The 13,298-nt window shown below is 42.4% G+C and overlaps 1 protein-coding gene across 1 annotated transcript in view; it reads right to left on the reverse strand.

Annotated features, from left to right (window-relative positions):
- Window positions 1-651: 651 nt before the first annotated feature.
- fcho2 (FCH and mu domain containing endocytic adaptor 2) overlaps window positions 652-13,298 on the reverse strand; it is a 46,761-nt gene continuing 34,114 nt past the window's right edge. The window contains exons 20-30 of the mRNA XM_036528146.1: window positions 11,600-12,058; window positions 10,757-10,875; window positions 10,542-10,671; window positions 8,770-8,829; window positions 7,487-7,598; window positions 6,256-6,411; window positions 4,894-5,026; window positions 3,927-4,126; window positions 3,227-3,291; window positions 2,483-2,647; window positions 652-2,175 (exon numbers count right to left, since the gene is read on the reverse strand). Of these exons, the coding sequence (XP_036384039.1) occupies window positions 2,153-2,175; window positions 2,483-2,647; window positions 3,227-3,291; window positions 3,927-4,126; window positions 4,894-5,026; window positions 6,256-6,411; window positions 7,487-7,598; window positions 8,770-8,829; window positions 10,542-10,671; window positions 10,757-10,875; window positions 11,600-12,058 (1,622 nt within the window). The 3' untranslated portion in view covers window positions 652-2,152. The remainder of the gene's footprint in view (window positions 2,176-2,482; window positions 2,648-3,226; window positions 3,292-3,926; window positions 4,127-4,893; window positions 5,027-6,255; window positions 6,412-7,486; window positions 7,599-8,769; window positions 8,830-10,541; window positions 10,672-10,756; window positions 10,876-11,599; window positions 12,059-13,298) is intronic.

Genomic DNA, 13,298 nt, shown 5'->3' on the forward strand with positions numbered 1-13,298 from the left:
AAGCTTTTCTCAATGACCCGACTCGAGTTTACTAGAAACACAGAAAAACACTCCGCTCTCTCAACAAAGAGAAAAAAGGAATTGTTTTAGTGGCTTTGACTAAAGACTCAGGTGGAGATGGTTGCCTATTGCCCTTGATTAGAAACTTCAGTGATATTGTAAGAAACAGTGAATCCGGGAGAAAAAGTTTCATCTATCTGTATTCAGTACTGTTTCTAAACTCATTAGGCAGGGTTAGGAAAATACGGTATATATATCTTCAAGTTATTTGCGTCATACACACACTGTTACATGAATATTTTCCAGAGGTACTCATATTAATCAGTTTACACTTGTACATGCTTCAAAAAGGTAACCATGACTTAAAATGTACGGGAGAAAATCCACTGTTTTAATTATTTGGTTTCATTCATTTTTTCATGTTTAAATACTGTTACTTGTACAAAGGACTTTTTTTGGGAATAATGCTACATTGTTTTCTCAGAAATTGTGTCAAACTAAAATATAATTTATAAGAATAATCACTGTACAAAAAATTACAGACAGCTAAGTGAGCACAATTCTTTTTAAAGCAACAGGTTTTAATGCAGATACAGTATCAACTTAGGAAATAATGTGGATTTCCTTGAGCTAATACAGAGACTTTGCTGTTTCATATTAGTGTATATTTATGAAAGCTGAGGAAATATCGATGCAACCTACTTCATTATGATGTAGACATAAATACTTAAACTGGGCCTATAATTAGCCTGTTATGATGCTACTTCTCCCCATTTATCAGAGTGGATCAAATTTCTCACACAGGGAAGAGGGTTTTTGGTGTTTTTTTGGCGTGGTAGACTACTGTGCTTGTTAGGAAGAGCTGTGGGCAGCTGTAGCCAAGATGTCAGTGAAAACTTGGCCTTGATGACATTTCCCACAGAATGATTGTGACGGATGTGACTTACAGTACAGGATAAAGTCTGAACTTTAATGGTAATTGGAAAAATACTCGCTCCTTTTTGGGAGGTCCCACGTGACTGATTCAAAACTATATCAGAAACTACAATAAAAAGGTGATACTGATAGCGTACATAAATAGTAAGAAACCTAAAGAAAAGTTATTTTCCCGTGACTGATCATTTTGGAAGACAAATGTCGATATTAAGGTCAACTGCTTAAAACTGAAATAAGGCAGCTGCACTTCCCTTCAAAATCCGAGTAATAATAGTACAAAAGATGGTAGGCACAAATTCTGTGCTTTCTTATGGAGCTACAAAATATAAAAAGAGTATAGGAAAGTGGAAAAAGAGAAAACGAGGCACATTTCGATTGATGGTAGTTTTCATAACAAAAAGAGGCACTGATGTCACGTTGCTGTTGTAGGAACAACTGACAGAAGGTTTTCAACAGTCATGTCCGGGTGACATGAATCTATCTGTGCCACACTTGAGTCCGTTCAGTTTAAGACAGCTTATAATTGAGTCATTGCACAAGATCGGGAAACAAGTTTAAAAAAAAAAAAAAAAAAAAAAGAAAGTATCACAATCTAATCTTGGCTGCCATACTAAAATGTTAAGCCTTCCTGGTAAATATAATGATAAAGACACACTGAGGGAAACTGTAGGAAGGCATGCATTAATATGTTATTCTCATTCCAGCCTTAGAGGTTTGTCTAAGTTCAAAATTACTGGCAGAGCTAAAGCTGAATATTATGCACAGGAGAAATAAACATTTGTAAAATGGCAGGAAAGATTGTTAGTGCAGGTTTTTAGATTTTTAGCAGTCCGATATATTCGTATTACAAGTATTGTTATCTATACATATCAAATAAACACTACGGTTTTGACTTTATAAAAGTCTGAATAAATCAAAGGTTAAAGAATTTTAATTTCATAAAGTTCCTGACAGCCCACATTTTTTATTATTTTTTTTTAAACAGTGTTCAAAATTCAGTGCTAATTTTCATGTAGTAAAAATATTTCTTCCAAAAGGTGCATTTCAATTTATGCAAAGATGTTTCAAAATGTCAAGAAAAAAAGGTATTATGAAACCCTTCAGATTTGCTTCCACCTTCCATAAATAGGACAAAAAGACCAGACGAAGAGTAAAATATTGAAAAGACACTTTCAATAGTGAAATTGTGCTTTGTGGGACTAACAGTTCTGCAGCATCAGCAGTCTGCCATATATCGTCCTACAAGAAAAGGAACAACAAACATTAAGACAAAAGATCAGGGGAGATTGAATTTAAACCACTGCTTTGATCATTTCTAGTCCTGACTTCAGCAGTTCTATGCAATTAGGGTGAAAACATTGTATTGTGAATAAAAAGACTTTTTCTGCTTTTTATGATCTGAACACTGAGCCTTGAGGCTCTACCCTTCATGTTAATCACCATTTAAATATCCAGGGGATGTTAATCAAGCATTGAATCGAGTGTTGATTTCACCATTCACTTATGGAAGGGTTACGGGTAAAGCAAAAAGAAACTGAGGTCTCACCTGTAGCGAATCTCTTCTTAGTCAAGGAAAGTCTGTAGCCCGTCCCAACAAGTTCCAGGTCGACTCCAGAGAGAGTGCTCCCTTCGCTGAGAAACTGCACTGCAAGTGTTGTGGGGTTGCTAGGTCCGTCTGACAGTTCAAACTTGGCCCTGAGTGATCCTGAACCTGAGGTACAACAGTACACAAGACAAGTCACCTGACTGACGTGCACCCAACCCTCTCTGTTTCCTGCGTCCTGGTTCGCTGCATGTTTCTGCTCCAATCACAGAGCAGCATGTGGTGTAGTGGTTACGCCAGTGGGTGCCGGTGCACCAGCAATGCAGTGCTTTCCTGGCTTTGTAACAGGCCCATGGAGTACTACACAGTCTTATTGGTTTAGTCTCTAACCAGCCTCTTATGTACAACTGGCAGGCATGGGTTAAAACCACATGCACTCCTGCTTCATTTGTTTCTGTAAGAATGTAGCTTCATTCAAGAAAATGTGCAAAACACAAAAAGCAAACTAATGCTAAAGTAAGACAGACCGATGAGCACATCAAACTGAAAAATATCCATGTACACAAGTAAACCACTGAAAGGAGCTTACAATTTGCCTGATCGGAGTTTGAGTGTGTAAAGTGTGGAAGATTTTCGCATTTTAGGCGGGTCACACCCTGAGGCACGTAAGTGCTCACAACCGAAGCCATTCATGCAATATATCTCCTGTATGAATCTTCGTCAGCTTGAACATCTTCTTTTCCGTACCTTCATTCTCAGACTTCTCTGAGATATCACTCAACTTCCACAAGGACTTGTTCTGTTCTGCATTCCTGTTTGAAAAGACGCCATTCATATGTATTAATATAAGATGAATTACACTCTTCAGTTCAAATGTGTGTGATATGAACTGCAGTTTACTTTGCTCAACGGCCCACAATGATTAACAGCTTTTTCTTACCAATGCCACTCAAAGAAAAGCATGAGTAAGTTTTTGTTCATTACTGATTGCCAAAAGAAAAACCCACACTTCACACAGTTTGACGAAAAAAGTAAAGATACAGGCGAACCACTGCTGCTTACTAAAGCAAATACACAAATACACAAATACACTTGTGTCCATTACAATACTGGCAGCCGTGTAGCATAGTGGTAAGAAGCAGGACTCATAACTGAAAGGTTGCCGGTTTGATTCCCCGCTGGGGCACTGCTGTTGTACGCTTGGACAAGTTACTTAATCCAGAACTGCCACAGTAAATGTCTAGCTGTATAAATGGGTAATATTTCTAACAAAAAAATGTAATTGCAATTGTAACCCTGCTCTGGATAAGAGTGTCTGCTAAAAGCCAATAATGTAATGTAATGTAATATTGACTTTGCAAAACATTTATGCATATCAATTCATTGACCCATCTTAGATATGTCACACACTGCAGAGGAGGCCTTCACAGGCTAGTGGCGCACGTACCAGATGGCAGCTGGCAGGGACTGCATGCTGGTGACGCCCCCGTCCACGGGGACGAGCACCTGCACGTTGGACAGGGGGCCCGGGGTCAGCATGGACTCTGGGTTGTATCTGTAGTCCACCCGCAGGTCGGTGGTGGTCGGGGTGCACTTCCAGTACACAGCCAGGTTCAGCGGAGTGGACTGGATCCCGTTCGAGGAGACCTGTAACAGAATGCACGGTCACCTGCTGCCCGCTGCAGTCTGCTAACAAAGCAAAAGAACTGCGCGCAGAGCCAAAGCCGTCTGCTTTCACATAAAGAGCCCCTTTAGGGAATTCTCCCAGGCGCCGTAAGACGCGCCCACTCTGAATAAGGTTTTGCTTGAATACAAATTTACACCCCACAGCTGAATGGGAAATAAATCCCTGGCAATGGAGACAGGCTGAGTCTAATGTGCAGACAGGGCAGCACAGCTTGAATGGACATGTATTAATAGTGTTGTTTTAGTATAACAGTATTATTATAAATGCATTATTTTGAAATGTAACAGTATTGTATTGTAACTTGTAAATTCCATTTACACACCTCTACATTTTCTTTTTTTTTTTTCTTTTTAGAGGATGGGCACAGCTTCATTAATGTCATCCAAGCAAACTGCAGGCGCCTGCTGACTTACCCACTACTATGCCCCGTGGAATGGAGCCGATTTGGTCCGCGGCTGTGGGCACCTGGTCATCATCAGTTGATGACACGTCTGGGATTGAACCCAGGCCTTAGAGCTTAGCTTGCACTCCACACGAGGGCCTTAACCAATCAACTACTCCGGAGCCCCAGCTCTATAACCAATCAGCTACTCCGGAGCCCCAGCTACATACCATCTGAAGCACTGCAGACGTCCCTACAGCTTAATTCTTCAAAAGGTAAAGGAAAACAAAGCAAGGCTAGTAAAAGCACCTCTTTCAAGATGAGCAACAGTCAGTCTGGACTGACCTGGTATTTCAAGATGTCCACATTGTAGTAGGAGGCAGTAGGGTTCTGCTCTGATGCTTTCCTGAGGTAGGCCGTGAGAGCTTGCATGTTCATCCAGAAGTCTCTAGTGCTGGAGTCGCTTTGAGAGGGATCACTGTATATAAAACACACACGCACACACACACGCACGCACGCACGCGCACACGCACAATGAGTATCGAGCATTGTAATTCATTCTTAGGCACTCTCCCAGCTGCACGTAGCTTCCAACAGCACGGAAAGAGTGACCTCTTTATTGCCACTCCTTCTATTAAATCATAAGTCCTGTTGATTCAATGAGGCATGCCACGCAGAACTGCCTAGAGGAAAGCCGAGAACACGCAAAACTCCTTCAGAACAGAATTTACTTTTCAAAGAGGATACAATGTGTCAACGGAACACAGTCCCTTACACATAAAGAGGTCCATTCAAAACCCCTTTAATGTCCTCTTTGCTCTACCCGGTGGAACATATTGACAGGGTCTTTGCTATGAATGCATGCCAGTGGTGGGTACTGTACTGTTCAAACACAGAGGTGTTTTTTTTTTAAATCATGAGTTTAAGCAGGAGCTAAAACGAGAGCATGATATGGAGAGATATGCTCTTCGCTGATTTAATTCAGCTGAGATGGATTCTCCTTTAGTGAGCAACCGTGGAATGAATGTAGGAGGAAACAGCTTGGATGCGATGTTTCCTACAAGAGCATCTTGCATAGGTTATGGTGCCTTCCAGTGCACTTTTTTTGTGTCAGTACTAACAACCTAAAAAAAAAAAAAAAAACTAAAAAAACAAACAAACAAACAAAAAAAAAAACGGGATGACTTGAAAGCACTCGATGACTATCCTCGTCTCTCGTAACAGTGGTTGTTTGTACGAATGTCACACAATAAAGAACCCCTTTCCTTGAGGGACATGTCAGGAGGCTATGACCAGACCACTTTGATCAGTTGGTCTCTCCATGCATATTGGACACTGGCCTGTTGTTGCAACTGCCTCTGAGACTGAAACATTAGAGAGCGGTTACTCACCACTTTGTTCTACAGATGTTTCCTACCCTGTAGCTACCTCAGAAAAGAATACCTCCCGTTACAGCTAAATGGGCGAGAACGAAATGGAAAACATTTTTCTCCTGTTGTGTAATGATGGCTTTTTTTTGTAAGCTAATCTAATTTCCCTGCAGTGACGTTCTTTCTCGTTCAGCACTATTGACTGCTATAGGTGCTGTTGCTGCTGCTGGGATGAGAGAGACACTGTAAGACTCAGACCTCTAAAAAAGGTCCTTGCTGGGCAGGGGGAGGTGCTACTATGCTGTGTTTGATCTGATAGGCCCTGTATGACTCAGACCTGTAGAGAAGGTGCTGGTTGGGCAGGATCTGCTCCAGCCTGCTGCTGTTCTTCAACCTGAAGCTGAGGACCGCCGGAGACGGGTTGCTGGTGAAGATCTTAATAATGCCACTGGGGAAGGACAGCGTCATGTCACCGGTGATTTTGACAATGCACCTGCGAAGAAGCAGCCCAGGTAAATCCGACGGTCACAGAGTGTATAACAGCAACAACAAAAAACACAACCTTACAATATGAAATTGATACAAATCCGATCTGAAATATAGATATTATTACAATCCTTTACAAAACACAGAAAACTATCCCTGCAGCACGTCCCTAACAACAGAACAGGAATGGCTCTGTTCCTTCTTGAGAAAAAACACTTTACGCCTTACTTGACTTTGGTAAATCAAACCAACATATTATTCAATTATTCAGTTAATTGCCACTTCACTTGTAGGTTTGTGTTATAAAAAATTTAGAGATACACTAAAAAATGGGAAAAATGTATACACAGATCTATCCACAGATATGTAGACAGATGAAGAACATGGAGACGAAACTCTGGACACAAACCGTGTGAGAGAGGATGAAACTCACGTGGAGCCTCTGCAGCGGTGTCATCCAGCCCTCTGTTTCTAATGTGTTTCCATTAAAATGTTCCATTCTGTAATCCTCTAAAGCATAAGCTTTTGCACAGCAGCAATTAACCAATAAAGGCGTGTATGTTTTTCCTGCCCGCGCTTATCATTTCCCGGCGCGGGTTATGCGCTTTGAAAGAATGGTGTCGGGAGAATGGAGTAAAACTTTCCACGTGCGGTACGGTAGGCGCTCGGAGCTGATGGGCGCTCGCTGGAGTGTAATGTGTCCCAGACGCGGCACGGACGCCGTGAGTGCGGGCGCAGACTGAACGCAGGGCTGTGACGTACGGCAGGGCTCCTGCAAGCCATTATCCTGGGCCCAGAAACACCTGCCTTAGCGCAGAACATCTGAAATGCCGTTTCTGGGACTTCCTCTTGATATTGGACAGAAGCGTGGTGCTGTGGTAAAGCGCAGGGCTCATAACTGAAAGGCTCAATTCCCTAGTGAGGAACTGCTGCTGTACCCTTGAGGAAGGTACTTAGCGTACAATTGCTTCAGTAAATATCCGAACGTATAAACGGATGAAACTGTAAGTCGCTATGGACAAGAGCGTCTGCTAAATGACGACAATGTCATGTAATGTAATGTTAGGGGAACTGGGACTTACTTTGTGGGATCAGCGCCTTTGAAGTAGGCGTTGACCGATTCGGTGAAGGCCACGGCAATGGGCAGAGAGTCCTGGGACCCCAGCGTGACTGGGCTGGGCCCGCGGGATGTTCCTGCAGGAGGGAAGGAAAAAAAAAACGCAGCAGAGCGGTCCTCGTTAATCTGCATCCACAGCATCCGGACCATTCCTCTGATCAGTGCTCATACTGTGTGAGGTTTCTGAGGTGACTGTTTGATGCGGCTTTTTAGAAACCGGTGGTTACTGGCGACAAAGATTTTGACAGCAGTGTTTGGAGTTGACCTTTATATTCAAAATGACTTTTTTATCGTTTCAGCAATAAGTCTCTTCTTGTTTTTATGTATCTATATAAAGGAAGCAAGTGAGTGTCTAGTTGCGGTCTTGCTTGAAAACAGGTAGACAACAGTAACACACAGCACACTGGAGCAAACACAATGCACACAAAGGGAACAGGTATCCCTGTATTGTCATGCAAATAAATATTATTAGACACTGCAGAGAGAAGTAAAACAGTTATTACAATTACACAAAAGGGTCAAACAGAAGAGCTGAACTGTAGAAAAAAATCACATCAGGAAATTAGTCAAAACGTTACATGCATATATAGTGAAATTTGGTCTTGACTTCTTACAGCATGTATATATAATATATATGGTATAACAGGGCATTTAATTTCATATTTAATTCCCCTTCATCTTCCTGACTTCCTTCAACTTTGAAAAAAATTTTTTATTTCATAAACATTCCGATTTGGCTCATGTGAATGAAGCATTACTTGTCTAGTCGATTCATCAGAGGCTGGCCCGATTCATGTAACCGTAAACCTCACGCAGACACAAGCGCCATTGGAATCATCATGACCCCAGCCGCCACACTCACTTAAACTGCCAGTTCATAATTCAAAGAATATACAGAGTGACAGACGATGCCTTTGCCTTTATTAACTGCAAAGATGTTGGTTTGCCTCTCATCTCAATAGCGTGAAAATAGCCTCGAAGAAAAATCTCCACCATCAGCAGAGGGAAATGTGACGCTCTACCACTGTAATAAATAAACACAACCCTATCGGTGTCACACTCTTCATTGCTCATTTGTTATAAGAGCAGACAGAGAAACAGATGTTTTTCCAGGTCCTTAAGAGTCCTCTACAGAAGGGCCTTCAGGAGGGGGAAAAAAAGGTTAGAGTTGAGGGCGACGCAAAGCAGGCAGGTCCAGAGGCGTTAGTACGGCGGACGCAGCGAGGAGCTTCACCACTCTTACTGTACCTGCGGGGGTCTCGCTGCGCTTTTCGAAGGTGGGCAGCTTCCCGACGAACGCGTCCTCGTCTTTCAGAGCGAAAACCCAAGCCAAATGAAAAGAGAAGCCCACAACACACATGATGATGGGGTGGGGGTGAGGGGGTGGGAGGGTGAGCAGGCACACACCACTCACACTGCAAGCCTTTGGGATCTGATTCATTTACCGCTGTTCCTGTGGCCTTACTGCATGTGCTTATGTGCCCTGGCTTTGTAAGTTACTCTGCATAAGAGAGACTGCCAGATGACTACAGGCAAATGCAATGCTACTCTACAGTCTTAAGACGGTCAGCGCAAGCTTTGTATATTCAGAGATCCAACATTCTTCAAATGAAAATATTTTACAGTGCTTGTCAACATATTCTCTATAATCAGTTGTTCAATTGTGACTTACACCATTACATAAGTATATACGGAAAAGCAACCCTTTTGATGTACACTTACAATGAGCAGAACTTATACATCATTTTGTAAGATGAAAAGTTTGAGATCAGTCACAGCTGGTGGGACAGACAAACATGCCTTGTCTAAGCCTGTCAAAGTGTCATTGTAGTGAGGTTTTTCCAGAGGAGGCTGGGTCAATGGTATGGAAAGGGAACTGTACTACTTAGAGGATATGTTGCACAATGGTGAGAGCGACATTAAATAGAACACAAAGTCCAACTGCTCTGCTTCATGTTGCTTCTGCGTTGAGGTATTTTGCCTCTGTAACACTCAATAATCTGCCAACAGACAGCTCCCTTTACTGCACATTGTGAATTTTTAGAAAAAGAAAGTGTCAATGTGAGAGCGTCTATGTGGGTTCAGCCCATGAAGAGGATTCACTGTTGTGCTTGGTGATTCTCAAAATGACAGCAGCACAAGGCACTTTTGGGGGACAAAGGAAAATTGTTCATAACAGCCCAACTTTCTGTGGCATCGATGGTCTATGGAATGGAGCTAAAAAAATGTCAAGTTTCTTAACGTTCTGTTTTTTGTTGGTTAACATATAGAGACTATGTGTACAAATACACTTAGACCTGACTGTATAACCCTTCATACATTATAGTCACATTAAGGTTTACTTTCTTACTATCGGTTGTCCTTGACATTCAAGTTTAGTTATATTATTTATTACTTTCTTATTACTTTTCTTTAATAATGTCATTGTATCATGCAAGTGTCTAAACAGATTCTAACAATGTTTAATAGATGTGTTGTAAAATCTAGGATGACAACATCCTCAAATCACAGGGTTGGCATGAGAGTCAGAGAGAGAGAAAAGCACACTCATGATAATTAACTTCGTTTTTACAGAGGACAGAAGCTTTTGCTTAAGTTATCCGACGCTTCAGGGTTGGAAAGTGGGTGGCACATGTAGGTGTGTGCCATTAACCTGTGCAGAGGGAGTGGGAGTATATCATAATTGGATTTACACACTTTTGGCTTGCTCTGTCAGTATTTGTTGTTCTCTGAGCTCCCAATCAATGCCATATTCAAAAGCGGTATTTTCCATTACCTGGGAAAAGTAAGTCCGTGACAAAGTTTGAAATTCTTGATCAATGGCTGGCCGTGTTCTGATCTACAGCTGATCTACAAATGCATGTCAGCGGGTATGTAATGTAACTGTCAAAATGACAGGAGAAGCAGAGCAGGAGAAGGATAAACCATAGAAGAAAACAGAGAGGTCTGTAGGAGGTGAAGGGCTTATGGAGGAGCCATCACGTGATGCAGGAGGAGGAGGAGGAGGAGGAGGACCTTACCCACAGTGGGGGTGTTGCCGGCACTCAGGGAGGCGGTGGAGGACAGGGAGGAGGAGCTCTCCGCACGGGCCAGGGGCGCCGCCGGGGGAGGGCTGGCGTTTGACGTCTTTGGTGGGCTGAAGGGTCTGACCTGGAGGCAAGGAGGACCGTGTTTCGGGAGACCGCTCGCGCCTTTATAAGCTCTGGCCAAGGTGATACCCGAGACTGTTACTTACAATTTCATTGATGCCGGCAAGTTTGCCAGACGGCAGTTTTGGTCGGGAGGGCGGTCGGGGCGGAGGCACTATGGTTCCGACTGCCAGCGGGGTGGTGGGCCGGGCCTGCGCGGACGCTGCTGAAGGGACATCAGCGGGGGTGAGCACACGGCAGTGAACACGCTGCGATGCTACAAATGCACTGACCCAATACTCATGGAGTCACAAATTCACAGATCAATCACTACAACCTCAGTTCATAACCAATTAGTCAAGGAATTCATGCTCCCTGCAGCCGACACTCATGTAATTCCTGAGACATTTCAGCAACTGAAAACAGCATGAGATGTGACAAATAATCTTTCCTTTCAACAAAACATGGGAACCTAAACAGTATGCAACCATGCAACCGCTTGGACACATCATGGACAAACAAATCAAATCCAATGGAATAAAAATAAATTCAGAGTTTCAGTAGAGCAAATGAAACATTTTGAAGCATAAAACATTCTTTTTATGCAAAAGAATGAAATGCAGACAAACAAAACAAAAATCAAACCAAAAGTCAAACACACTCGATCACTGCAATATCCGATGAACCACGACAACGGCCCAAGCACTGAACGCTAAAGCATTTCAAAAAGTAAAAGGAGAAACATTATAAACACTATCATTCTCAAATTCTGTTTTATTAAAATAAAGAAGCCACAACCAAACGAAAAAAAAAAAAGAATCAACCGGCACTCTCAAAACGATAAATAAATAAAAAAGTTAGGCTTGCAGGACTCTGATGAATAGAAGCCACACTGAAAGCAAACCCTTCATGAAAGGCATTCGGGCCACACGCGGCATGCCTCTGGTTACCGTTGTGCGCGTGGTTAGCGGGAGACTTCGAGCTCTCGTCCGCCGCAGCTGGAGAGAGCCTCGAGGGGAAGGCGCCCTCTTCGAACAACAGACCGGCGCGGCACGCGATTTTATTGTACGGGTCGTTCGGGTCGTCCGAGAAGAACCTGAAGGCTTTGGCCGGCGGCAGTGACAGCGGTCTTTGGTGCTCCCTGGGACTGGCATTTGGCCGTCTGCACGGCGCAAGCTCGTCATTGAAGGCTATCCACTGGCTCTGGGCCCAAGATACGGAGGAGAAGACATCCGCGCTCTCCTGGGAGGGCCCGGCCGCTGCCGCCGTGCCGTCGGGCTGCATGGGGGAGGCGCCCTCTGTGCGCGGGAGCGGCTTTAGTCCCAGGACGGGCTCGTCAACTAAATTCCAGGGTAACGCGGGCGAGGAAGCGGGAAAGGGGGAGCCCTCCTGGTGCACCAGCACCTCAGCTGAAGGAGACGAGGAGAGTCCAAACCAGCACAGTGTGAAAAAACCCCGTTACATCACATGAGCGGGAGAGAGCAACAAAGAGGCACCCCCAAAAAATCAGGACCCCCACAGTACTTAATCGCTTAAGTATGCATAAATAAAGACAACAGTCTAATCACAAAGGATCATTCAAAAGCATGCAGCTGGGAGTTTAGCTGAAAATGCAAACAGGTTGCGGAAAAAGTGTTACACTCAAATTTTGAGGTATTAAAGCTAGTTAGTTACGATCGTTAGATATTAATATTTAAGATATTTAGTAAGTTAAAAAGCATCAGAATTCAGAGTAACAGCTTTCTGTCCCTATACTTTAGGAAGTGAGGCTTAAAGGCCCATCTGGACTTGGCTGCAGATTTGAACAGGCAAATAATAAATAATATTAATAATAATTATAAATAATAATAATAATAATAATAATAATAAAAACTTCCAAAAAGTGGTCCTAAAATGTTACAGTCAAAAGATCAGTATTTTTGGAATGCTGACTGAACAGGATATCCTATATAATTTTATCATGCTGTTACCAACGTTTAGCATATTCTAACAATTTGTAACATGTTTTCTTATTTTCTAATTTTGTAATGAATTTTCTAAACATGGGATGTAAGCAATTCCCATTTTTCCCTCTTTTAGTGAAAACATAAAAATATGTTTGAAGAAAATGGGAGTCTATAAAGATGCAATCTTCAACAACACAGACAAATTACTTTCCTCCCTGGCTTCAACTGGTGAATTGTCACAGGGTGGCCCTGTAGTTAATCATTTCACTACTTTTGCCGAAACTAAGCTTTTTCTCATCCAATTTCACGTGAATATTTTTAAATTTTTTAAAATAAATTGCATACTTTCATACTTCATGTTTCACGATGAATAAGAACAATTTGGGAAGTTTGGCAGCAAGTAAGAAAACTGGTTGCAAAATAGTGTTTTTTCCACACTACTGTTTATATTCACCCACGATGGACAGATTATGCCTCATGGGTTATTTCAAACTGTTATACTAAAAGCTTCAGTCTTAATAACTCTCTCTGTATAAAACAGGGTGCACACTGGATAAATTATTTTTCATTTTTGATAGCCAAGATCCAAAAAGCAATAAAGATAGGTAACAATATTTTCAAGCTCAGAAAAATGACAAAACAAACAAACCATGCAACAGGCATTAATGTAAGGAGTAATCCCTCTTCAAAATTAATAACCTTA

The sequence above is a fragment of the Megalops cyprinoides genome, chromosome 5, assembly GCF_013368585.1.
Source record: "Megalops cyprinoides isolate fMegCyp1 chromosome 5, fMegCyp1.pri, whole genome shotgun sequence".
Classification (NCBI taxonomy): domain Eukaryota; kingdom Metazoa; phylum Chordata; class Actinopteri; order Elopiformes; family Megalopidae; genus Megalops; species Megalops cyprinoides.